This window comes from Mustela erminea, chromosome 20 (assembly GCF_009829155.1).
Source record: "Mustela erminea isolate mMusErm1 chromosome 20, mMusErm1.Pri, whole genome shotgun sequence".
NCBI classification, from domain to species: domain Eukaryota; kingdom Metazoa; phylum Chordata; class Mammalia; order Carnivora; family Mustelidae; genus Mustela; species Mustela erminea.
In genome coordinates, this window is record NC_045633.1 from 4,668,130 (window position 1) to 4,695,031 (window position 26,902).

Sequence of the window (26,902 nt, forward strand, 5' to 3'; positions counted from 1 at the left end):
GAAAATACAAGAAACTAAAAAAAAAAAAGAAAGGAAGAAAGAAATGAAAATACAAGAAACTGATAACTAGTTGATCCTGGGGAGGAGCTGGGTGGTCATGGACAAGAACATCACTTTCCTTAAACGATTCGTACTGTTTCTCAAAATGAAAACAAAACTTAGATTCAGGGCTCATTTTAATGTTTAAATATTATGAAGTGTCTTTCCTACAATTGAATGGTAAAATGTTTTGAGCCAAATGCTATTAATTCAGAACCAGGTCTGACATTTCTAAAACAGTGAACATTTATATATAAAGTATATACATTTGAAAGTATTTTTCAATCATATATAGTTATTCTAATGAACATATTAACATGAGAATCCCAAATGGGGGAAAAATGGAAATAAATTATGATCAAATCTCAGAGCTATCTGTTGGAAGAAAAAAAAATAGAAAGTTGGTTATAACAGTAAAAAGGCTTCAGCTTAAAATAAGTAAGTGACCCATTTGGTTCATTTTCATAGATAGTTTTATTTGGTTTTTAGAAAAATAATATACAATAACTGGAACTTCAGTTCTTTTAAATAGTTTTAAATTAAAAGTACACAAGTGAGTAGAGGAGTGGACTCCCACAGGACAATACTGTTTAGTAAAGTAGCAGACAGGAATTTCTGCAGCAAGTCATTTCTAGGAACCACAGGAACTGAGCAAGTCAGCTTCCCCACCTTGGACAACACAGGAGTGAGGGGTTTCCTCTTGCTTCTTTAGTTTGACTTTGAGAATGATTTACATAATTGCCTATGCTACCCACTACAGCTTTGAGTAAAAACATCTGAATGGAGGGAAGCAGGCCCTCTAAGGCCTGTGCGAACAAGCTGGCTTTGGTCAAACCAGAGCTTGCCTTTCAGTTGGGTTTGGTTTCAGTTGGATTTAGATGCGTTATGATTACTTGTCAGTCACAGCTCAACTGGTAGCAGACGTAACAAAACTCAAGGCTTGGAGTATTTGTTAATGCCATTTATTTTGGATTTGGCCCCTGCTTTCTCCTGGACATTCTTCTTAATGAGTTCACAGTATCCAACAGTGTTTGTGAAAGCTACTTCGCTCTGGCAGCCATCTGACTTCCAGAGTTTTGAGAAGGGGGCAGTAGGAGTTGCCTTAGTTTTGTTTGGCCCCTATATACCCCACGCCAGCTACTATGTGCCGCAGTAACTCCAGGCCTGCTTCCCTTAGGAGCACGGATCTACTGTCCACTGGTTCTGGGACTTTTCAAGGAATCACAGCCTCATCAGCGCGCCAGCCAGAGGCCAGTCTGTCGTGGGGTTTCCTGAGGAGCGTAAATGGAACCGGACTGTCGAGTGGACACTGGCAGCCACTTTCCCCGCTGCTGCTCGCAGCTGCTAAATAAGGAAAGTGACGAGGCCAGCGTCACCGCAGTGTCAAACACTCGTCGGATCGGGACAGGTGAAAGGAAGGGACAAATTAGTAGCAGAGCTGGAGGCTGAATTAGGAATGAGAGGAAAGAGTTCGGTATTTTGTTCTCTGCTCATCTATTTCCTGCTTAGTTTTCTTGATGCAACTAAAGATCTGCTTAAAGAGCGCTTTGTACTCCGGAGGGGCCGTGGTGGTGGGGGAACTGACGCGCTCTGGGGTGGCAGAGGCCGGCTCCCAGCTGCTGGCGCCGGGCTCGGGCTGGGCGTTGGTCCCGGCCAGGTCTCTGGCCAGAGCCCTGGAGGTCTGCACCGCCTTGTGGGACAGGGAGTCCTCCTCCTGCTGGCACTTCTTCAGCAGCTCGTCGTACTTCACCTTCAGGGCGCTGTACTGAGTGTCCACCTCGTGCAGAAGGGAGATGCCCCTCTGCTTCACGGCCCTGGCCCTCCGAATGCAGGTCTCCTCGTGGCCCCGCACGATGTCCCCGCCCGCCAGGCTGCTGAGCACCGTCTCACTGCTGCTGCGCTTGAGGGGCTTTCTGTGTGCCTCTGGCCCAGGCAGGAGCATCTCCTCCAGCAGGCTCTGGCCGTGTTCTCTGAGAGGGATGAACAGAGAGTCTGGCACCAGCTTCTCGACTCCATTCACAAAAGGATGCTCCGACTGCAGCATCTGCCGCATCTCGGCCACCTCGGCCTCCAGTTCCAGGGCCCGCGCTCGGTAGGCGTCCGCGGCGCCCAGCTGCTGTTCCAGCTCGCTGTTCTCCTTGAGCACGAGCCCGTACTCCTCCTCCACGGCCGCCCGCTTCTGCCGCTCCACGCTCAGCTGGGCCTGCAGCATCGTCACTGCTTTCTTCAAATGCTCATTTTCTTCTTCGTCAGGGCTTTGCTGGCTTTGCAAGGAAGTGATCTTCTCGGCAAACACGTGGTCATACACAAAGTGTCTGAGAGAAAAATGTTGAAAGAATGTATTACCAAAAAAAGGTGTATATGTTACACAGGTTAACTGGGAATGAAAAGAGGGAGATTAATTTTTTCTTTCAACTCAGTATTTTTGAGGAACTGTGACAGTGATCAATTTTTTGCCTTTTCTGCACAAGAGCAGTGGTTAAAATGTAACTGTGCAAGGCTAGCAAATAAACACATGTAAGAAAACACAATTTTGTGACTCTTTTTTTTAACCATTGAAAGTACTACAGAGGGACACCTGGGTGGCTCAGTGGGTTAAGCGTCTGCCTTCAGCTCAGGTCATGATCCCAGGGTCCTGGGATGGAGCCCCGCCTCGGGCTCTCTGCTCAGCGGGGAGCCTACTTCTTTCCTGCCTGCTGCGCCCCCTGCTTGTGCTCTCTGACAAATAAGTAAAATCTTTAAAAATAAATAAATATTAGAAGGACTACAGAACACCCATTCTCAAAGACCAGAGGTATGACTGATACCTGTCAAGGAAACTAGAATGACCCAGTGGTTCTCAACCTTGCCCGCACACCAGAATCACCAGAGCAACTTTTCAGCGGCACCTAGAGATCCTGATTTAGGCCTGAGGGACTCATTGGTATTGCTGTTTGAAAAAGTCCAAAGTGACTTGATGAACTGTCAAGGTCGAGAGCCAGAAGCCAGTAGCTCTCCTGTGCAGAGTTGTTGGTAATTTTAACTGTGTTTATTTGTGTGATGATCTGTGTCTGCCTCTCACGGAGACTGGAAGTATGAGGGCAGGGACTGTATTTTGCTCGCTGCCCCTCCTGTCTGGCACAGCACGTGCCATATACCAGGTGTTCAAGGAGCAGTTCTTAAATATGCCGTCTCTTAACTCTACATTATAAAGGCATTTCTGTAGGCAAAAAGCTGGTCTCAATGAAATTTCCAATTTTTTCCACTCTATGAAACACAACTCCCAAACCTGTAGTCTCTCAGAAGCACTGCACCTTAGTTTAGCTAAGAGTTAACAGGAAAAGCACTGACATGAATACTCCCAAGACCGCCAAAAATAAGTTTTTGCGGAATTACTAATACCTAAGAACTCTACCAGCTGTAGGTCTAAGTGGCTTTGCTCAAACCACTTGTAGTCTAATTGCCAAGTGGCATTTTTTTTTTTTTAAAGATCTTACTTATTTATTTGACAGACAGAGATCACAAGTAGGCAGAGAGGCAGGCAGAGAGGAAGGAAAGCAGGCTCCCTGCTGAGCAGAAAGCCCGATGTGGGGCTCCATCCCAGGACCCTGGGACCATGTCCCGAGCCGAAGGCAGAGGCTTAACCCACTGAGCCACCCAGGCGCCCCTCAAGTGGCATTTCTTAAAAGGGTCCTTTCAATCTACTGAAGTCCAGGATGTGTTGCGGACACAAGATACTCCCCTGCTCATCAGTGCCATAAAAGGGCAGGCTCTTACTGGCGGAGGTCGTACAGCTCTTTCAGACACGAGAAGCTGGGTGCCGATTTCTGGTCACACTTCCCCTGGCTCCTTCTCCCTTGGCCAGATGACTTCAACTCCTCCACTTGGCTCTGGAGGTGATCAATGTTGTTTTGTAGGCATTCGATTGTTTCGGTCAGACTGTGAGGAACAGACAGAAGCCATTTGCTGCTTGTCATGTTAAATTAAGGGCATAAGCAGTGAGGAGAGATTAGTTGCCAGCCATTCAAACTGGGCTTTCTTAATTGGAAAAGACTTCTATTTAATCTCTACTCTCCATAAAGAATTAAATTAAACCATACCCCATATTGACCGAAACCCTCTACAGCCACATTCTATTCTAGTTTATACTAAATGACTTTCCCCAGGGCTTCCTCAATGGGTTCTAGAAAATTTACCTCAGAATCTTTTGCTGTGAGGCCTTGCTGTCAGCAACTAGCTTTTGATTTGTTTCTTCCAGTTCCCTTGCTGTGACATCTAATTGCTCATAAACCTTTGCATGCTGTTCGTTCATCTGCCGTAGAAGCTCCACCTGCTTGGTCAGATACTGTAAGAGAAAAGGATTGCGACCAGGTTATACATTAAACAGACAAAATACCTACAGTGCTCTAATACGGACTCTTTGATTCTCCGACACCAACTGGGTATCCTACAATTAAATTCTGATACTACCGGCCTGCAGTCACCCCACTAGAAGGGCTCGTTAGAAGGGCTCGGTCCCATGTCACTGTCCCACCACAGACACCAGGTGCAAGACCCAGAAGTCACCTGCACTTCTGACCAATCAGCTGCAAAACTGAAGGTCCCCACAATCTCCCCTCAAGTTCAATAATTCACTGCATTAACTTATAGAACTCATGAAATCACTTTATTTACACTGACTGCTTTATTAAAAAGGTTAACTACATGGAAGAGAGGCACAGGGCCAAGGACAGGCGCGGAGAGGCGCACTGAGCCTCCAGGTCCTCTCCAGACGCACCACCCTTCCAGCACATCCGTGAGCTGGATTGTTTCAGGGGTTACTGAAGCTTCACTGCATAGGCACGTGTGACTAAAGTCAATCTCCAGCCCCAGTCCCCCCACCCCAGAGGCTAGGGGTTGGACTGATGGTCTAATCCTCTAATAACATGGTTGTGTTCCTTCTGGCAACCAATTGCCATCCTATCACTTAGGGAATTCCAAGTGTTTTAGAAGCTCTGTGCCAGGAGCTAGAGATGAAGATCAAATACATGATTTTCATTATGCCACAATGCCACAATGCCACAGGTTTATCTTATGTAAAGAAAAACTTTAAATCCCAGTTAAAGTACTTGTCTAATAGGAAATAAGTACAGGCCATCCTTTACATGTTTACTTACCTTTTTTTTTTTTTTTAAAGATTTTATTTATTTATTTGACAGAGAGAGAGATCACAAGTAGGCAGAGAGGCAGGCAGAGAGAGAGAGAGAGAAGCAGGCTCCCCGCTGAGCAAAGAGCCTGATGCGGGGCTTGATCCCAGGACCCTTGAGATCATGACCTGAGCCGAAGGCAGTGGCTTAATCCACTGAGCCACCCAGGTCCCCCACATGTTTACTTACCTTAATGCTTACCAACATCCAACGTATCATGAGGCTAGTCTACTCTTACAAAGCACAATACATGCATAAAACTAATACTCAACAAGAAAATCTAAAGAGACTGACAATCCCTCAAGAGAAAAAGCAATGGAACATGATTAATGCTTAAGCAAAAATATCATGTTTTACAGAATTAAGAAAGCCTGAAGTAGAGAATTTTAGGGGACTTTTTGTCTGCGGAAAAAAAAAATCCAATTTTTTTTCTCCCAGGGAGCCATTCTGGACCCAAAAATGGGGAAAATAACATTAATTTAAGCAGAAAGAGATATTTAGCTTACTATGATTCAAAGATTCTTATTTTTAATATTGTGAGAGTGTTATCACTATAATCCTCCTTATCCATGAGAAATATGCCAGATTATTTATTCTGATAATGCTAAGATTCCTTTCTAAATTGCCAAGGATAAAGGGAAATAATCACAGTCTTCATGCTTCAGTGTTAAATTACATTGATTCCCTCTCCTACTCAACTCTACCAGAAGACAATGAAACACAGTATTTATTTCAAATGAAATATTCATAATATTTCTCTGGAGCACGACTATAAAGAGGAAAAAAATATAGGTTCGAAGCATCACCAATGATCAAATGGCAACAGAACAATGACATGGCTTTAAATTCATTCTTTCCATCCACCCATCCATCCATAAATCCATCCAGGCTTTATGCCCAGAGTGGAGCCTAATGTGGGGTTTGAACTCACAACCCTAAGATCAAGACCTCAAAAGTTAGACATTAAACTGACTGACCCAACCAGGTGCCCGAAGACATGGCTTTTATTTATTTATTTATAAAGATTATTTATTTTATTTATTTGACGGAGAGAGAGAGAGACAGTGAGAGCAGGAACACAAGCAGGGGGAGTGGGAGAGGGAGAAGCAGGCTTCCCGCTGAGCAGGGAGCCTGATGTGGGGCTCGATCCCAGCATCCTGGGATCACGACCAGAGCCAAAGACAGACGCCTAACAACTGAGCCACCCAGATGCCCCAACATGACTTTTATTTTTTAAAGATTGATTTATTTGAGAGAGCGCGCGCACGCACGTGAACACAGGGGAGTGCTCGAGGGAGAGAGGGTCTTAAGCAGACTCTGTGCTGAAGGTGGATCCCAATCTCATGACCCTGAAATCATGACCCGAGCCCAAACCAAGAGTCAGACACTTAACAGACTGGGCCACCCAGCTGCCCCAAGAAAAGTGTTTTTAAAGTCATGTCTTGGGTACCTGGGTGGCCCAGTCCATTAAGTATCTGACCCTTGGTTTCAGCTCAGGTCATCACCTCAGGGTCATGAGACTGGGCCCTGCACTGGGCTCCATGCTCAGCAGAGTCTGCTTGGGATTCACTTTTCTCTGTCCTTCCCACTTGCTCTCTCTAATAAATCTTAAAAACAACAACAACATCTTTCTTGGAGCTTTTTATACAACTATACCATTGATTCTTGAACAATGTGGGGTTAAGGGCACCAGCTCCCACAGAGTGAAAATCCTTGTAGAACTTTTGACTCCTCCAAGACTTTAATAGCCTACTACTGACTGGAAATCGATAACATAAATAGTTGATTAACACATTTTATATATTTATATGAACTAGATACCATATTCTTATAATAAAGTAAGCTAGAGAAAAGAAAATGTTAAGAAAATCATGAAGAGGGACACCTGGGTGGTTTAGTTGGTTAAGTGTCTGCCTTTGGCTCAGGTCATTATCCCAGGCTCCTGGGATCAAGCTGCCCCCAACCCCCTTAAGGCTCCTTGCTCAGTGGGGAGTCTGCTTCTCCCTCTCCCACTGCCCGTCTCCCTGCTACTGCTCGCTTGCTCTCTCTTACACAATAAATCTTTTAAAAAAAATCATGAGGAAGACAAAATACATTTACACTACTGTTCTTCCCACCCCCCACCTTTTTAAATTACCATACTAAGTAGTATTTGTCCCAGGGGGATAGGTCTGTGAATCATCAGTCTTACACAATTCACAGCACTCACCATAGCACATACCCTGCCCAGTGTCCATAACCCAGCCACCCTATACCTACCTCTCACCCCCCAGTAACCCCCCTCAGTTTGTTTTGTGAGATTAAGAGGAATTTGAGAGGCAGGGTGGGGGGGGAATCGTTGGGGGTTGGGAGAGAAAAAAATGAAATAAGATGGGATCAGGAGGGAGACAAACCATAAGAGACTCTTACATTACTGTTCTATATCAGGAAAAAAAAAAATCCTTGTGTAAGTGGACCCACACAGTTCAAACCTGCGTTGTCAAGGGTCAACTGTACAACTGTATTTGCAAAGCTAATAGACTTCCTTCAAAGACTGTGCTAAATGATTTTCAGTGGGCTCTTTAAAAGACAATGTAGCAAAACCTTATAGGACCTTTTAAAATAATCTAGTTATCTAACTTGGTAGCAACGTGTTGAGAAAACACAACTCTCATTGTGTTTGAGAACTCTCAATGTGTTGAGAAAACTTCAACTCTCTCATCTGAAACTCTTGGGGCCAAAAAGGTCTTTGGAAAATTCTTTAAATTTTAGAAAGACAACATGGCACATACACCATACACTTTAAAACATCCTCACAGTGAGGTAAGGGCAGCACCCTGTAACTGACATTAATATTTCTGCACTGAAAAGTATGAATAAGGATTATAAACAGTCTCACATCATCAGTTCAGGTTAGGGTTTGCTGCTAAATGAATTTGCTGCAAGCTTAAGAAAAAAGTAATCTTGTTTTACAGAGCCTTTTGGGTTCAGAATTGAAAATAAGGGGTTGTGGTTCAATGACTAACCTATCTTATAAGACTTAAAGTATTAAATACGGGAAGTGAGCACACACCGACCACAGTTCCTGTAAAAGCTTGTGCGTGTGTGTTCTTCTCCCTCAGTACCCACCAGCTTCTCCTAGGAGGAGGTCCTTAATCCTGTCCTCTGGTTAGCAATGTCATAGCAGATTCCTGTCACTAATGGGAAGGTGTTCAATCTCTTAGGAACAAAGGTTTAGAGTACAGGGATACATACAATAAGTTCAGAAATCTCACAAGCTACTTACTTTTATATCAAGTATAGGTCTCAAGTATTCCTTGGAACTGATTCACAACAATTGAAAAAAGGCTAACGCATAGACCAGACACTAATTATTAATTTACGACAGGAGCTGTCTCTGCCCAGTGATTAGAATAGTCCCATCCTCTAAGGACACATCCACCTCGCAGAGTGCAGATGCGAGATCAGTTCCCACAGAAAACTGTTGGTGGGCAGAGGATCAGAGAAAAGGGCCCGGTGGGAGGCAGCAATAGCTAAGCGCATAGGCTCTGGGGTGAGAATTTGGTTTGAAGTTCTGCTTCACCACTTCTAACCAGGTAACCTTTGGCAAGTAGCTTCATTTTTCTCATGCAAGATTTCCTCATCATCTACCGCACAAGGGTTGCTGTAAGGTTCAACTGTGTGAAGGGTTCAGCATGGCGTGGGCATATGGTAAAACTGTTCAGTGAGACGCAGCTGTTGTCATCTTACCTATAGTTACGGTTTGAAAACAGTGTGCTAAGATTCATTTGGGGGCTTTATTAAGCTATAGGAATTTGGGCCCCTTTCCCCTAAAATTCTGAGTCAGTGGGACTGGAACAGAGCCAACACTCTGCATTTTCAGCAAAAACCCCAAGTGATGTCAGTACAAGTGGTCCACGGATCACACTTATTAGAGAAATGCTGATCTTGGACCTGGAAAATCCTGGGTGTCTCCCCTTCCCCAAACTAATGCCTCTTTCTCTTGGGTCCAGGAGGCATCAGCATTCACTTGGATCAATAATGATTCTTAAGCTTAATGTTTACTCTTTCCCTCCTTAGGGCTTAGTTTGGCTGTAGCTCTTCACTAAGATGAAGCGATGTTACAAATACCCCGGCAGCTTTCTTCACAAGCGTCACTTCGTACGTTCCTAGTCACACATCCCTGCATTAACACACTAGCTGTCTTGACCTTGTGTGCGGCTTCCTCAGTCTACCTAAGTATGGACTCTTTACAGATGGCTAATTTTAATCTACTAAAAAACTAAAGTTTTTAGAACTATTATGGATAATTCCAAACACATAAATGGGGAAAAAATGGTTTAACGGACCCTCATGTATCCATCGTCCAGTTTCAACAATTATCAATCTTGTTGCATCTCTACTTTTCTTCTCTCCTCATATCGAGTCATTTTAAAGCAAAACCAAGACATCTTAAGTCAAATATACATATTCATATATTTCTGAGAAAAGACTTTTCATTTTAACTATGTTCTAATCATACCTAAAAGAACCCCAATAATGCCTTACTATCATCTACTTGTGTTTCAGAGAAAATTAATATTTTCCCACCTGTCTCTTAGGTGGCTCTTCTAGCGTCACAAGGCAGCTATTAAGTCATCCTTATTTTACACTCGGTGTACCTTTATCGTAAAACTGTGGAGTTGCCTCACTCTAAGCAAGCCCCCCTTCCTTTCGAGCATGTTTTTCCCGGCTGGCTCCATCTAACCAGCAGTTCTCAACCTGCGGTCCACAGACAGAACTGAGAGCATCTATGAATTTGGATGAGGGAGAAGTTACATCTTCATTTTTCTCTGGTTTCTGACATTTAGCACTTCCTTTGATTTTGAATGGAGGCAACAAGCCATCAATAGTATAATGGGGTACCTAGGACTTCATCGCCAACAGAAATCACAGGTTATTTTCATATAATTTGAGAGTGGTGGCAGAAATCTTGATGTATTGGTTACATTCATCACTATTCGACATTAGTTTTTAGACTGACAATTAGATCTGGGTATTTAATATATTAATAACAAAACACATTACCATATCACACACTTATTTTTTCAATATTTTGATAGGCATTTCAATATAGCAGATTCCCTTTTATTCTACGTATTTTAAGGCAATTATCACAGACCTCACTAGGCAACCAAAGGGATCTATGACAGAAAAATGGTTAAGAACTCTGACTGTCCTTTAGGCCTCTGTTCAAGTGTAAACTCTTCCAAAACCTTTCCAGACCACCCAAGCAGCATCCCCCCCCCCCCAAGGCACCTTATTCATTTCCTTCAAAACAGTTAGCACAATAAACCACCAAACGCTTACCTGTCAGTGTCCAGTCTTTCTAACCCTCCTTGAAAAAGAAAGCCTCTTTTCTCTTTAGTACATTTAGCACAATTCCTAACACATAGTAGGGATTCAAAAAAATATTGGCTAAATGGCAGTTTCTTTCTTTTAAGTAGGTTCCACCCCCAATGTGGGGCTTGAACGCATGACCCTGAGATTAACAGTCGCATACTCTACCGACTGAGCCAGCCAAGTGCCCCAAAATGGCAATTTCTACACCTCTTTTCACAACAGCTTATCACACTCTCTACCACAACTAAGACGGCTGAAATATTCAGACTTAATTGAAAGATTCTAAGAAGGGCTTTGGTTATAAGACTCTTGGGAAAATGTCCTAATAGTCACAAATTCCCTCCCCTCTTGCCCCAGTTATAGACTTCTCTGTATTTATTCCCATGGCACAGATACTTCCCAGTAATCTGAAAGACATTATAACTCCCACCAGCTATTATGTGGACCCCAAACTGTTGCCCCCTTTTATTATTTAAATTTTTTTAAAAAAGATTTTATTTATTTATTTGATAGAGACAGAGAACAAGCAGGCAGAGTGGCAGTCAGAGAGAAAGTGAGAAGCAGGCCCCCCACTGAGCAGGGAGCCCAATGCGGGACTCGATCTCAGGACTCTCGGATCATGACGTAAGCCAAAGACAGGCACTTAACCAACTGAGCTATCCAGGCGCCCCACTGTTCTTATTTATTTATTTATTGTCAGAGAGAGTGAGCACAGGCAGACAGAGTGGCAGGCAGAGGCAGAGGGAGAAGCAGGCTTCTTGCTGAGCAAGGAGCCCGATGTGGGACTCGATCCCAGGACGCTGGGATCATGACCTGAGCTGAAGGCAGCCGCTTAACCAACTGAGCCACCCAGGCGTCCCGTCACTGTTCTCTTTTAAAGATATAATGTTCAGGGGCGCCTGGGTGGCTCAGGGGGTTAAGCCGCTGCCTTCGGCTCAGGTCATGATCTCAGGGTCCTGGGATCGAGTCCCGCATCGGGCTCTCTGCTCAGCAGGGAGCCTGCTTCCCTCTCTCACCCTCTCTCTGCCTGCCTCTCTGCCTACTTGTGATCTCTGTCTGTCAAATAAATAAAATCTTAAAAAAAAAATAAGGATATAATGTTCAAATTAGAGTTGTAGCCAATATAAAAGAAACAAGTAAATATTCAAATAAAGTACAAAGAGGCTACAGCAGTCCCCCCTTATCCACTGAGGATACATTCCAAGACCCCTACGAGGTGGCTAAAACTGTGGATAGCACTGAACCCTAAATATACAACTATGTTTTTTCCCCTATACATACATATACACCTATGATAAAGTTTAACTTATAAATTTGCCACAGCAAGAAAGTAATAAAATAGAACAATTATAGCAATATGCTGTAACACAAGTTATGTGAATGTGGTCTCTCTCAAAGGATCTCATTGTGCCGTATCGCACTTCTTGTGATGATGTGAGATGATAAAATAGCATGTGACAAGATAAGGTGAGTGAGGCAGGCACTGTGACACAGCGTGAAGCCACCACGGATCTTCCGACCATGTGACGGAAGGAGAATCATCTGCTTCTGGATGGGGGCTGACCACAAAACTGAAACTGTGGAAAGTGCGACCACAAACTGGGGAGGTGAGGAGGACTAGTGTATTAAAAAAACAAAACAAAACAAAACTACAGTCAAGTCCCCCTCGCTTGATATATAAACCTGTAATAAAAACCACAATGAAACTATCTACAAAGAGCTTGTGATGTTTTGGTCTTAAAGGACTTGGCTTTAAAGACAGGGAGGTTGTTTTCACATGGTAGGAGTTTAATCTTATTATTATTAAATCAAAACGAATCAGAAAAGCCCTTTACTCCTCCAAGAATCTGTAATAGGTTACCTAACACAGAAGTCTGACTAAGTTGGTCAGCAACTTAAAAGAAAAATTACTAGCTCTCTTATCAAGTGTTGATATAGGGCCAAAGAATCAGAACTCCGTGTCAGCAGACACTGCTTTAAAGCTTGTCTTCCAAAGTTTTAAATCAGTATTTACCAAATTCTTCCTGAATCTAGAAGAAAATGGGTTCACTGATTTTCTACCCTTCATTTAAAGGCACAGATAGGGACGCCTGGGTGGCTCAGTTGGTTAATCCACTGCCTTCGGCTCAGGTCATGATCCCAGGGTCCTGGGATCGAGTCCCACATGGGGCTCCTTGCTTGGCAGGGAGCCTGCTTCTCTCGCTGCCTCTGCCTGCCTCTCTGCCTGTTTGTGTGTGTTCTCTCTCTCTCTCTCTGGCAAATAAATAAAATCTTAATAAATAAATAAATAAATAAAGGCACAGATAAACTTCTAATGTTCTGGTTTTCTCCATTTAGAATCTTTGATACATGGCCTCAAATGAATCTGACAGGACTGCCAAGATCCCAAAATGCAAGTGCCAAAAACTGCTCAAGTACAAAAACATGTGTCATAGTAAATAGCAGAAAGGGAGATATTTGAACAAAACATGGGGAGGGGAATACGAGAGCAGCAAAAACACAGGCAAAAGTGTCAATGTTATAGGCAAGAGTATCAAAGTTTAAGTTCCATGAGTTACACACACGTGTCTTGGAATTTGCATGGAGTGCCACCTTGACTAGGAGCACAAGGTTCAGGTTATGCACAAAAGCTATAAATAGGTCACCTTAACAACTGAGACAAACCTTTAAAAAAGAGAGGCCAGTAAGATTTTATTAGCACCTACTTGTATCTGCAGACCCTGACCAGGAATGCAGGAAAAGAGAGACACAACACAACTAAAAACACGTAAGGAATAGAATGGAAATTTGGCTTTTAGGCAGTATTGGGATTATCCTTATATTAGGGATTACCACCCAAATCCTCTAAATTTAGTATCAAAATGACCTTCTACAATACTCAAGAAATATTTCCTATTACCTTTGAAAAACCTCTTTTCCCTGGTTAAAATATTTCCCCTGTAGGAAATTTAAGGGGGAAAAAAGGGCATGAATATGAAAATAAAAACCTCCTATAATATAATCTCACTATTCAAAGCTTGGCTTGTTTTTTAAGATCGATTTCACAGTAACTGAAAAGATTTATTTTTTTCTGAATTAAGATTCTTTCATTACTAGAATTCTTATAACATGGATCAGCTGTGCAACAATTTATACTGTCTAAAATACATACACTTACATAACCTCATCCTCTCAGAACAACCCTGTGCCAAAGTAGTGCAAGCATTCTTATCACCATTACACAGCAGAGCAAACACGGTTTTAAGAGGTAATTTACATGCCTAACATCTCCAGCTATTTGCCATAGAATCGAGGGCTTAAACTTCAATCCCCTAATGCTGAGGCCAAAGCTCCTTCCATCACCTTAAAAAATGTCCAAAGGTATAAACCCAGAGTTTAGGAATCATTCGAAATGCTTTGCAAATTGTTCATCTGTTCCTCCCTTAAGATACAGACTTTAGGGGTTACCTGGCTGGCTAAGTTAGTAGAGCATGTGACTCTCACATCTCAGGGTCATGAGTTCAAGTCCCATGTTGGGAAGAGTGCCTACTTAAGAAAAACAAACCAAAACAAAAAAAACAACAGATACTGATTTCAACAAGTATTTACTGATGATGGATAAACTGATGATGGGTGACCATGGATAAACACAGCAACAGCCTTCAACAGTGCAATGGGAAATGGGCGGAGGGGCTGGAACGGATCAATAAATATACAGTAGAATATTGATAAATGCAGTAAAGGAAGCACAAAATGCTTTAAAACTTCCAAGGAAGACATAAGCTCTTGAAACCAGGGAGGTCCTGAGGCCAGCAGTGAATCATGTCACACAGGCTATAGGCATCCCTGAAGCCAATCATTACTTTCAATAGTTTAAATTTTTTTACATTGAAAGCAATTACTAAGGGGCGCCTGAGTGGCTCAGTCTGTTAAGCGTCTGCCTTTGGCTTGGTCATGATTTCAGGGTCCTGGGATTGAGGAGCCCCACAGCAGGCTCCCTGCTCAGTGGGGAGTCTGCTTCTTTTTCTCCCTTTGTCCCTCCCCCTGGTTTGCGCTCTCTCTCTCTCAAATAAATAAAATCTTTAAAACAAAATGGAACTGGGGCTACTGTGTAGCTCAGTCAGTTAAGCATCTGCGTTCGGCTGGGGACATGGTTCCAGGGATCAAGCCCCAAATCAGGCTCCCTGCTCAGCGGGGAGCCTGCTTCTCCCTCTCTCTGTGCATACGCACTCTCTCCCTCTCTCTCTCAAATAAATCAAATCTTAAAAAAAAAAAAAACACTAAGAAAAAATACTGATCAATTTTTATGAGGATTATTTGAAACCCACTCAGTCTTTGAAAGCATATTTGTAGTTCTACTTACAAAATACCCTTGACAGTTTCCTGGTTGTCTATTTCTATAATGTCACAGTTTGGGGGATTTTATCCTAGTATTTTCACCAGTTCTGCACAATTCTTTATCCATTCTCAGTAGTTTGTTCCAGTAGCATTCTTCTGGATTGTCTCATTTCAAATTTTTCTGGGTGGCTGGATAAGGACTGACCTTCTGATTTTCAATTGTTATCTTTTCCTAACTTTAAAAAATGATCATGTATTACTTTTCTAGTAAGGAAAAGTCCCAATAAACAATCCGAAAAGTTAGTTTAAACTTGTACAAGTGTTAAAGTTCAAACAGGCTAAATCTAGATGTTAGAATACTGGTAGTGGGAGTGACGACAGGCAGAGCTGATAATGTTCTCATTTCTTATCTGGGCGTTGGTTGCATCAGTACACTTTATGAAAACTCATTCAACTATATATTTAGGATTTCTGTTTTTCTGTATGCATATTTCAATATAAACTTTACTTATAAAAGAAAAAAAACTGACATAAGGTTTGAATTAAAGAAAGAGCCCTTAAAAGCTTAGAGATTATAAGAAACACATAATGCAAGGGTCATTTTTTAGTAGGGAATTAGGCTCTGTGGGTGCCTGCTTCCTTTTATAAGAGCATCAAGTTTTCCCTTGCTTTAGACTACTGGAAGTTTATGTTGTGACTTGTAAGTCCGCACAGGAAAAGCTGTGACCTGAGCAGGCGATAAGGCCAGTTTGATAGCGGTGGTGATGGGGCGTGGGGATCCCTCTGGCTGGTAAGCATGTTTAACCGGCACTTCATCTCCCCATTTTGTCCCATCCCCACTGACTTTCATAAAGTAATTCATAAAAATAAAGAAGAAAGCCAACTGCAATGGCAGAGAAGAAATCTATGAAGGTGCTGTTCTCAATCAAAACACAGCTTTGGATTAAGAGTAAAATGTTGAGGGGCGCCTGGGTGGCTCAGTGGGTTAAAGTCTCTGCCTTCGGCTCAGGTCATGATCCCAGGGTCCTGGGATGGAACCCGCATCAGGCTCTCTGCTCAGCAGGGAGCCTGCTTCCCCCTCTCTCTCTGCCTGCCTCTCTGCCTACTTGTGATCTCTCTCAAATAAATAAATAAAATCTTAAAAAAAAAAAAAAAAGTAAAATGTTGAATGCTACAATGATCTATGAACTAGAGGACGGCCACTCTATTATGGAAACAAGAGATTCAAGAAAATGGTGCCAGAATATTCCAGGCTGAATTTATTTGAATGGCTTATACATATATTTAACTTAACTTTATATTTAATCATTAATATCTGAACCGGATACCACATTTCCATTATACTTTGCAACATCTTACAGAAAACAATAGATGGTATTGTTATTTGTAGATTTATTTTTAAAAAATTTTATTTCTTTATTTGAGAGAGTGAGCGAGTGAGCAAGCACGAGAAGAGGGTCAGAGGGAGAGGGAGAAGTAGACTCTCTACGCCCCACCCCCCGCCCCGAACGGGGAGCCCAGTGCGGGGCTTGACTCCAGGACTCCAAGATCATGACCTGAGCCGTAGACAGATGCTTAACTGACTGAGCTACCCAGGTGCCCCTGGTACTTGTAGATTTAGAGAATATCAAAGATCTGTTGATTTTTTCCCAATGTCAACAATTTGTCTTAACTGTTTAATCATCCTCAATACCATGGGGTGGGGGAGTTAGGAAATAAGTAACTTAGATCATAAAGGAATTGTATTCGTGATCTCCTGTGGTAACAAATAGGCACCTTTCTTTTACGTATGCAAATACTTGTGCTTTTTTCACTTATACTTGGGAGATACTCTAAAATAAGTATCAGTTATAGTGATTTAAGGTGCTTTGACAGAAAACACCAATACAGTGTATTAAGACTATGTTTCTACCCAAAAACAAATAGATGTATCTCACAGTATGCGACAGTCTTCATGTATATGCCCTAGGATTGCTCTACGAAATCTGTATGTCTATGACATTAAGCAGGGATGAATTCCTTAACAACATGACACTCGGGTAGTTTTAACAGTTTTAAAAATGCCTGGTTTTTCTGCATTTTTAGGTTTCTGGCCAACTGTACAATTATGGGTAGGCATGTTCTATGCTCTTTTGATATAGAATATGCTAAAAATCGTAGCTGATAACTTTAGTATCATTTAAGATACAACTTTCTAGAATCATGAGTCTATTTCCCACAGAGCCAGTCACATCACTGGCTATATTCATAGATCCTGATGGAGAGGATCTACTGTACACACATATCTTAAATACGGCTCTTATGTAAAACTAAGGATATTGAGATTATGAATTTGCCTTATTTTTTTAAGTTTTTATTGTTTGTAAGGGTGGATGGGGAAGGACAGAGGGAGAGCGGATCTTAAGTAGGCTCCATGCCCACCACAGAGCCCAATGTGGGGCTTGATCTCACAATCCTGATATCACGACCTGAGCCAAAATGAAGAGTCGGAAGCTTAATGAATGAGCCACCCAGGTGCCCCACATCTTGCATTTTAATGCCTTAATCTAGTATCTTTCATTTTAGTTTGTTAATCTAGGGGAAAAAGTACTCTTTTAATTTAAAAAAATCTACCAAAAATGTAAATAAATTAAGATCATAGCAAGGACAAAGAGATATCCATTTTATGATTTTTTTTTTTTAAGTAAATTCTACCATATTACAGGACTTGAACTTAAAACCCTAAGATCAAGAGTTGCATGCTCTACTCACCGAGCCTGCCAGGCAACCCTGATTAATTCTCTGAATGGCACAAGAAGTTTAAACACATTATGAAACCGGGTACTGCAACTTAAAAAATTTTTCCTTCTAAACCCAAATTTAGGATGGTGTTTGGCAGTGGTTGGAGAAGAAAGTGAAAACAAGGAGGGGGCCTCAGCAGTGCGGGTAGTTGTTTCGTAAGCTGGGTGGTGGGTGCACAGGTGTTCACTGTATTATTTCCTTATCCCACTTGGCATATCTGAAATATTACATAATTCATTTAAAAGAAAAAAATGAAGCATAATATTCACAACTTTATTGTTTTTACATACTGGTAAATACTGGACCATTTGCTTCTAGTATACTTCAACAAGGTGAAGAGAAAAATTTCTTTCATCAGGCATATATTGCGAAAGCATAAAGAAAATATAAATCATACGCCCCACCCTCTCCAATGGTTTTTGGAAAGTGCTATCTTAGCAGAACATGATTGGTCAACAGTGGCAACATGCCACAACTCCCAGTGTAATGCTCTTAATGAGTAAATTACCTCAATTTCCTGTAGCTGCTCCTGATTGGTTGTGTACATCTGCTGAAGAGAATCCTCCAACTCTGTGTTCCGATCCAGTAGTGTCTTCCCCAGTTCAGCAGCAAGTTGGAGATCTAGCACAACAAGTGAATTTTAGGAGAATGCAAATGATCTCACTTCAACATTTTATATAACCCAGTCCTTAAAATAAGAATGAATCAAGACCTAACCCAACACATAAAGTCTAAGTCAGATCCCAGCGGAAGGTGGAATAGCACAGAAAGAAACCGGAGTTCTACTTAAAATTCTGTTGAGCTGGGTCTCTCTACTAGGTAATGTGTGCTCTTATGTACCCTTACTTGTAAGACTGAAGAATAGTGATCTACTTTACAGAGAAGTATACATTAGTTCGGAAATGATCATTCACCATGGTAATGTCTAACATCTTAATTATTTGCTCATGGATTGGACTTAATTCATACCCTCATTGTCTACTTTTTTCCTGGAGACCTTTGAGCCAAAATATAGGTAGATCTTTCAATAGTCTCTGAAGTTCCCATGAGATCTGGCTGCTATGAATTCAACTATCAAAGTAAAATTTGTGTTATGGATCCTGGCCTCCTAAGAAGACTAAAAATTAAGGCAAAAAAAGGAAAAATACACCAGTAATAAGAACACAGCCCCAGGTCTCTCATTTTTTTCCCTTCTTCTCTTCATGTCCTTCTCCAAAACGAGCAAACCAGATAAACAGCGCAGTGACAGTTTTTAAGGTAATTACATGTCAGTAGCTTATGCTTTGATTTAGTACAAAACCGTATTTCTATTTTGAACCTCATTTTTCAACTCTCTCTCATCTTAGGCATATATGTACACAAGACAGGATTTGTCTATACCCTGGAAATAAAAATTTAATGATACAAACAAGGACACCAGTATAAGACAGGTAACTGAAACACTTACTTGCATAGCAAGTTGCATGGTAGGCCCTTTAACATAGTGAGAAATGCACTGAACTGAGGAGCAAGGCCTGAGCTTGAGTTCTGACTACCATTTACCAGGTGAACACTTTCAGTATGGTGACTTTAAAAGGTCCCTACACTTAGTATTTTTGTCTAGAGAGAAGACGGCCCTGTCAGTGTAAGATTGTGAACATCAAATGAAATTATAAAGGAGGACTTCAGAAACTATGCTGCATGCAAAGTCCAAGTATTATTAGTATGCACTGACTCACAAACTAATGGTTTTATTGCTAGGTACTATGCTACTAAGCTTTAGCTATAGAACCATGCATAAAATGGATGAAGTTCCTGTCATCCAGACACTTCCAGAGACTAACAGGAGAAACCAGACAGCAAATAAAGAAATAAATTTGCCAACGGGACAGAACACTTTTCGTTCATAAGGGCATGCATACATTCATTATTAATACCAGACACTGTTCTAGGCACTAGGTATACAAGTATGAACTTAGCTAAAAAATTCCCTGTCCTCAGGAAGCTTCTATTCTATTGGGAGAAACAACATGATAGACTATCAGACAGACAGTGTTAAGTGCTAACAGGGGGATATGAAGAATGTGCATGTGGAAGGCTGAACTTGAAGAACACGTGACAAGGGTGACATTTGAATCAAGATGTGAAGGAACGGACTAAATGACCCCATAGATCAATCGAGAGAACCAGCATTCCAGGCAGAGATAAAACAAGTACAAAGGCTCTAGGAAGAGGCGTGACTGGAGCTAATAAGGAGTCCAAGGAGGTGGAAACAAAAGTGCATATGGGGGGGGCAGAGATGGTGACAAGTCAGAGGGGCTCTAAGGTTCCCCAGCCAGCTTGTGTAAGGCCTACGAAGGTCAAGATTTTGGCTTTTACTCTGAGTGAAAGGGAACCCAGAGAAAGCTTCTGACAGGATGAGTGGCCGCTGTAAACACGCCGCACGAGACAGAGACGGCAGCGGGGAGGAGGCTGCGGTCGTCTGGGCGAGAGGGCGGCGGCGTGGACTGCACGGGCAGGGATGGAGAGAAGAGGCAGGAATCCAGACACGGTTCAAAGCAGAGCTGAAAAGAATTACCGACCAATTAAATGTGATGTGTGAGAAAGAAAAACAGATTTGGTGATCATGAATAAAGGATCTATTTTAGAAAGGGAGGTCACAAGGAAAATCTGAGGGGACATTTTAGCTGAGGAATGAGGATCTTGCCATATAAAAAAGCCAGAGGAGGCACTGAACAGGGAAGAACTTAGTAGAGTCTAGGAGCTGACCAAAAGCCAGTGTGACAGAACCATGAAGGGGAGAGTGGGAAGAGAGGAAGCTGGAGGGTAGGCAGCAACCAGAACATGCAGGACTTTAGCCCATGGTAAATAAAGAATGTTTAAATTTTATTCTAAGTATGATGGAAAGTCATTTTACTTCATGTCATAAAAAGTAATATGAAAAAATATTATGAAAAGAGGGAACCTCACTACATATGCTCTTTAAACTTTAAATTTTTAGAGGTTGACAAATAAGGTTTTGTGTTTACTCATTACTACCGACATTAAAACATAACCTAGAGAAAGTAGTAAAAGAAAAGCCACAACTTTTATTACCCGGTCCTGTCCATTAGAGTGCATAATTAGTATTCTACTTGGTTAGTTTTCTCTCACTGGGGAAAAAAAATGAAGCATCAACACCTACCACACACTACTTCAGCTCATTTTAAAACATCTTACACCCATTTATAATAAATCAGTCTGTATGCCGGTAGACAGGTGTTAAAATACATTCTCTCATGATTTAAATATTAACAACATCTATTAATGTGGGTAAGACCTCAGATAACAAGTCTATGAAATAACATCTTCTATTCACAAGGCATAGAACCTTTACAAACAGCTCAAAGCATTTAAAAGACTTTACTTTCTCTATCTTTTCAAGGCACTTAGCCTGGATTTTCAGGGAGGCAATTTGAAGCACAAAGATGCTAACTGACCTGACCAAATCGACATGATGAGTCACAGCGAAACAGAAACCTCTGTCAACAGGTTCTAACTTCACAGTCCTCATACTGGGAGCACGCCACAGGGAGGTGTTTTAGGTAGGGAGTTCATTTCTCCTTGAGGTACTTAACCTTTTCACTTGTTTTTGGAGATAGCAATGAGAAATCAGAGTTGAGCTACTTGGCTTTTATTGCCTGCTCTGCCAGGGAAAGCACACACAATCCCAGGCAAGCTAAATTCCCATTTTCATTAAATGCAAAAGGAACTATGCTGATGCTCCAGAAATAACTATTCTGTTCTCATAGGACATGTAATGTGTATACACAGCCCCACAAAGAGCCACTGTGCTTATTTAAGACAAAGCATATAAACATTACCCAAACATTACTTCAGGCTCTCCTGGCCTGTTGTAAGATGGTAATTCCTCACTGGGAAGGACTAGAGACTCACCAAAGATGTTTTTTTTGTTTTTGTTTTTTAAAGATTTTATTTATTTATTTGATAGACAGAGATGACAAGTAGGCAGAGAGGCAGGCAGAGGGACAGGAGGAAGCAGGCTCTCCAAGGAGCAGAGAGCCCGATGCGGGGCTCGATCCCAGGACCCTGGGATCATGACCTGAGCCGAAGGCAGAGGCTTTAACCCACTGAGCCACCCAGGCGCCCCACCAAAGGTGTTCTTAACTAATGATCAAAACCTGAGCCAAACCCTCTTCCAGACTCAAGACTAACCTGAGACCATCTTCTACTACTTTGATTCAGTTAAGAAACCATCTATCTGCTCCTTAATACACAGCCAGGAGTGGCTTTCCTGCTCTGGCTGCTGCATAAAGAGATGCCAAGCACAGCACTGTGCCAGTAAACAGCAAGCAGAAAAGAATTTGAGACTTGTCCTTATCTCAATCCTTATTTCCAGTTAAACAAAGCCCCAACCTGGTTCAGTAACCTGAGGTCTCAATCTCCTAAATATTTCATAAAAGTTTAGGGTAGAATTCTGGCAAAACAAGTCTCAACTACAAGTAAGTGTCTGTGAAGTCACACTGCATAATAGGATATTACTTCATCTGTTAGTTTAAAGACAAGGGTCTTTTTTTGGTCTTTAAAAAAAAACCCTCATTTCCTGTTGTGTAGCATCTGGCTTCCATAACCAAAAGGAGCCAAAAGCTGGCAGTAAGCCCAAGAAGTGTTTCTAAATAATTAGTGGGGGGAATGGGAGAATGCTCAATGTCCTTTATATTTTTAATTAAGGCACAAAAGGAAAGGTAACAATACAGTTTTGAAGCCTTATGTACCTGATCACCTCTATTTCTCAACAAGAATTTTCATTAAGAGGTTGTCTTTTCTAAATCCTATTGAACTGAGCTACGCAGCCACTAAAAATACCACACATTTACTGCTGGCTTGAGAATTACAATCTATCAATACCTTCCTATGTTTAATATTTCACTAATTAATCTTTGCAAGTGATAATCTACCTTAACAGTGTAAAATGTAAGCTCTAAGCAGGTACTCTACCCAGTCCTATGCCAAAGCAAAAGATTAGCTCTGGCAGCTGAGTGATTTATTTTTTTTTTAAAGGATCTTTATTCCAGAATTCTGAAACTTTTAAAAAATTCCCCTGCTATTATATTTTTATTTTACTTCAGTTTTCACAAATTGTGAGGACAACATATTCCCGTGTTAGCTGTAGGCTGCAGCTGTAATTCAACAACATTAGGGCTGACAGCTTTTCCTATTACAAAATCAAATGCGTCATTTGGTGATGCTTCTGTGTAACTCCTGTTGCCAACGTTACTATAATTGGGAAAGCAAAAAACCTGAATATAAACATCAGAAAAATGATGGTGCCAGGGGCACCTGAGTGGTTCAGTGGGTTAAGCCTCTGCCTTCGGCTCTGGTCATGATCCCAGGGTCCTGGGATCGAGCCCCACATCAGGCCCTCTGATCAGCAAGGAGCCTGTTTCCTCCCCCACCCCTCTCTGCCTGCTTGTCATCTCTGTCAAATAAATAAATAAAATCTTTAAAAAAAAATGATGGTGCCAGTTTTTTTTAAAAAAGATTTATTTATTTATTTGACAGAGAGATCACAAGTAGACAGAGAGGCAGGCAGAGAGAGAGAGAAGCAGGCTCCCTGCCGAGCAGAGAGCCCAACATGGGACTCAATCCCAGGACCCCGAGATCATGACCCGAGCCAAAGGCAGCGGCTTAACCCACTGAGCCACCCAGGCGCCCCAATGGTGCCAGTTTTAATGACCCTTCAACGACGATTCAGCAAATTAGTTGTACACATGGAAAGTGTACTCATCATGAAAAGGAGGAGAAATATGAGGGTTCCTTTAAACTAAGATCTAATTTGCTGATCCACCTAGTAGGAACTTGAAACCTTATTCCAAGCTTGCACAGCTCACCAAATGACAATTATAATAGCAGCTGGACTAAAAGAAAACTCCGTCTCTGAAGTCTTTCCACCTTGTTCTCGGGGCACATTTCAAAGCAAGCACCATCATTACCTGCACAGAAGGCTCCTGCTGTCCCAGAAAGGATCTTACCCATAGAGATCATTGTCAGTATTCTTACTGTGCCAACTCAGCCCTCTGACAAAAGAGTCTCTTTATCAAAGTGTTCTGTAAAAGCAGAGGGTTTTCTCCTTCTGCCTGCACAAGCTTTACATGTTTCTAACAAGGTATAAATGGTGGACCACATCCTTCCGGGGTTAGAATTTTTCCGCAATTTTAATTTAAAAAAGAATTCCCCAGCAAATTTGATGTGGTCGATTTACTTAAATAATGTTTCTATTGCTAAAGGAAACAAGTTTATAGTTTAATGACTTTGAAACATTTTTAGCAGCTCTCTCCAAACAAGGCTTGCTCAGTAAACTTCATAGTGAGGACGTTTGAAAAAAAAAAAAAAAGAAACAGATGTCTGCATTTGATAAAATCCCATTAGATGTGCTTATCAATCTGTTTAACAGGACAGACTTGTTTCCAAACTGTATGCAGCATCAAATATCTACTGAGGGCCTCCCTTGTGCCAGGCACTATAGCTGGGCACATAGCAGGAGGCACTATCACCAGGCTCCGCTAGTAAACAGATTCCTAGACTGTCAATTCCAGGAGTAGGACCCTATCTATTCTGTCTTGTGGATAGGCACTGTGACCCCGGTACCTAGATGAATTCCTGGCACAGACTCAATAATAAATTCTTCAGAAATTAACACACTTAAAAATTCTTTAGAAGTTTAGATGTTCTGTATATGTGTACATGTTAATTTTTAAAAGTTGGGACAAAGATATCCTTTTATCCACCATACAGACTTCCTTCTTCTATAGGCCATATTCACAAGTTATGATTGTTGGAATTTCACATCTATTCCTACCCCACGCACTTGGGTTTTGACATATAAGGTTAGATGTAAAAATCTTTTGAAAAGCAGCAAACAAATCCCAAATGCAAACTGACATTAAGGAGGTTTGGACCTGCGCTCATTACGGTTTCATTAAACTTGAACATCTGATGGCTCTGCTTTGATCAGAGGTTAAAGAGTTCCACATGTCATGGCAACAGGTTGCATCTGTTTCCCATAGACTGAAATCTTGCAACTGGTCACTCCTAACAACTTCCCACAGGGTAGAAGTGCACTGTGGATTAAAGCGCCCCATGGAAGGGAGCCATGAAAACAGTAATCCTGTTTTAATATTTGTTGACTCAGGTCAACAAATATTAAGACTGAGCCTCTATTATATGCTTAAGTTTGTTAGATTAAAAAAAGGGGGGGGGGAGAAGCTTCACAGATCTATGCTTGTTAAAGAAAAATATTTAGCTTTGATTATACAAACTGCTTCATTTATTGTAGGGATATGCTGCAACTGTGCAGTGGTTGCCTCATTAATCCTGGAGAAAGTATCTAACTAGGCCATCAATCCTTATGGGGAATTTTGAAAACAGGTTTGTTAAAGCCTAAGACAAATCTGCCTTGTGGACATTGAGAACATATGATGGCAAATACTGCACTGCAGTCACTTAACAGCTTGGGCTATTTCAGTGAAACGGTGAACCACTTTGGTTCAAGTGACTGTCCATGACATATCAAAAATCACCTTTCCCCCAAAGAGCTTGCCTGTATTCAGAAAAGGCAAACAAAACAAGTCATTCAAGCCTGCATCTCCCCCGCCCCCCACTCCCTGTTCCCACCCAGTTCAACGATTACCATGAGCCAACATCATGGTTATTTCATATTCAACTAAAGGAGATTTTAATTCTCAGTGCAAATTTAAAGCTGAAAAAGTTGATTTCCACAGAACTGCAGAGACGGAAGACGCCTGAAAAAACTTCCCAAGGAGTGTTCAGTAGAGTAGCTAAGAAAGTTTGCTCTCAAGTTTGGAGTGGAAATCCTAGCTGCCCCCCAAACAGTAGCTAGTCTACGTCCACAGCTCGATGGCAGGACTAAATGAGCACCAGTGTTAAGAACCCACAAAAATTTGCAAAATTTGCAAAATTTGCAAATATTTGCATCCCCAAATGCAAATTCCCTCCGGTTAATACACATCAACAAGGTCGGGGCACTGGCTCCACACGGAAGGCTGCTCTGAGAGGTCTCTCGGGAGACAGCTTCGGCAAGAGAGCCAAGGCAGGCCAGGATCTGAGTGTCTGTTTTTAACGAAAAAGCTAGGGCGCGAACTGCAAGAAGCCGCAGAGGCACAAGTGCCTCAAGTCACTCTCACTTGGCATCTATGCACAAGCCTCTCCCTCCCCCCAAAAATGTTTTCGACTTCCTAACACCCAGCTGAAGCAGCTGCAAACCGGTGATAAAGGAGCGATAGGGTCTAGGCAGCGGCTACGACTCCTCGCTCTGAGCGTGTGGGTTCAAAACGTGCACTTGACCTGGGGCGAAATCGTTGGGCCGTTTTGGCCTCGCTTTCCCCATCTGGGAAATGGGGACCAGGGTTCCTCTCGGAGGAATGGATGGAGAGACGGTGAGGTGGGCGGGCCCCGCACGGTTCCCGCCACCTGGCGCGGCGACCCCTACCACCTGCCGCAGCTCCCGCTCGGGGCGGGGCGGGCTCGGGGCGGGGGTCCCCGAGGAGGCGCGGAGGCCGCGGGGTGCAAGCCGGGAAGGGGCCGTGCGGCGCCTCCTGGGGACGCGGGGAGGATTCAACCAGCGAAGCCGCCGAGCGCTCCCGACCGGCCCGGCCCGGCCCCCACGCAGGGACGGGGAGGGTCACCGCGCAGGAGCGGCCCGTGCCCACGCCAGGTGAGCGCCGCCGGCCCTTCCCGCACCTGGCGTCCACCCGGCGCCGGCAGGTGCAACTTTTTAACGGTTTCGCGCCCGGGAGCCTCCCGCCAGGCCGCCCGCCCGAGGTGGGGGTGGGGTGGGGGAGCGACCGCGCCCTCACCTTGCTGGAGGTCCTGGTGGTCGTACCACGGCTCGTCCTCCTTCATCTCAAACTCCTCCACCAGGTTTTCCGCCAACATCTCGGCCGGCTCCCCCGGGGGCAGCGGCCCCCGCCGCCGCCGTCCCGCCTCAGCCGCTGCCCCGGGCGCTCCACCGGCTCCTCCGCCCTCAGCCAGAGCCGCCCTCGGGCGGGACGCGACGCCGCCCCGGCTCCGCCGCGCCTCCGGACCAGACCTGCTCCCCGTCCGCACGCCGCGGACGGGCTTCCCGGCCCGCCTCGAGCCGCCCAACGGCCCCGACCGCCGGAGCCCCGGCGCGAGCGCCCCGGGCGGCCGGCCCTCGGAGCCGGCTCCTCACGCCGCAGCCGGGCCCAACGTGGCACTTT

General features: G+C 43.0%; 1 protein-coding gene across 1 annotated transcript; it reads right to left on the reverse strand.

The window, feature by feature from the left end:
• Positions 1 to 504: 504 nt before the first annotated feature.
• On the reverse strand, positions 505 to 26,860 carry CDR2 (cerebellar degeneration related protein 2). The gene is made up of 5 exons (XM_032327899.1): positions 26,519 to 26,860; positions 18,172 to 18,284; positions 4,215 to 4,363; positions 3,796 to 3,957; positions 505 to 2,354 (listed from the first exon to the last, which is right to left on the reverse strand). Exons 1-5 carry the CDS (start codon positions 26,595 to 26,597, stop codon positions 1,490 to 1,492), a joined length of 1,368 nt encoding a protein of 455 aa, XP_032183790.1. The 5' UTR covers positions 26,598 to 26,860; the 3' UTR covers positions 505 to 1,489.
• Positions 26,861 to 26,902: the final 42 nt, after the last annotated feature.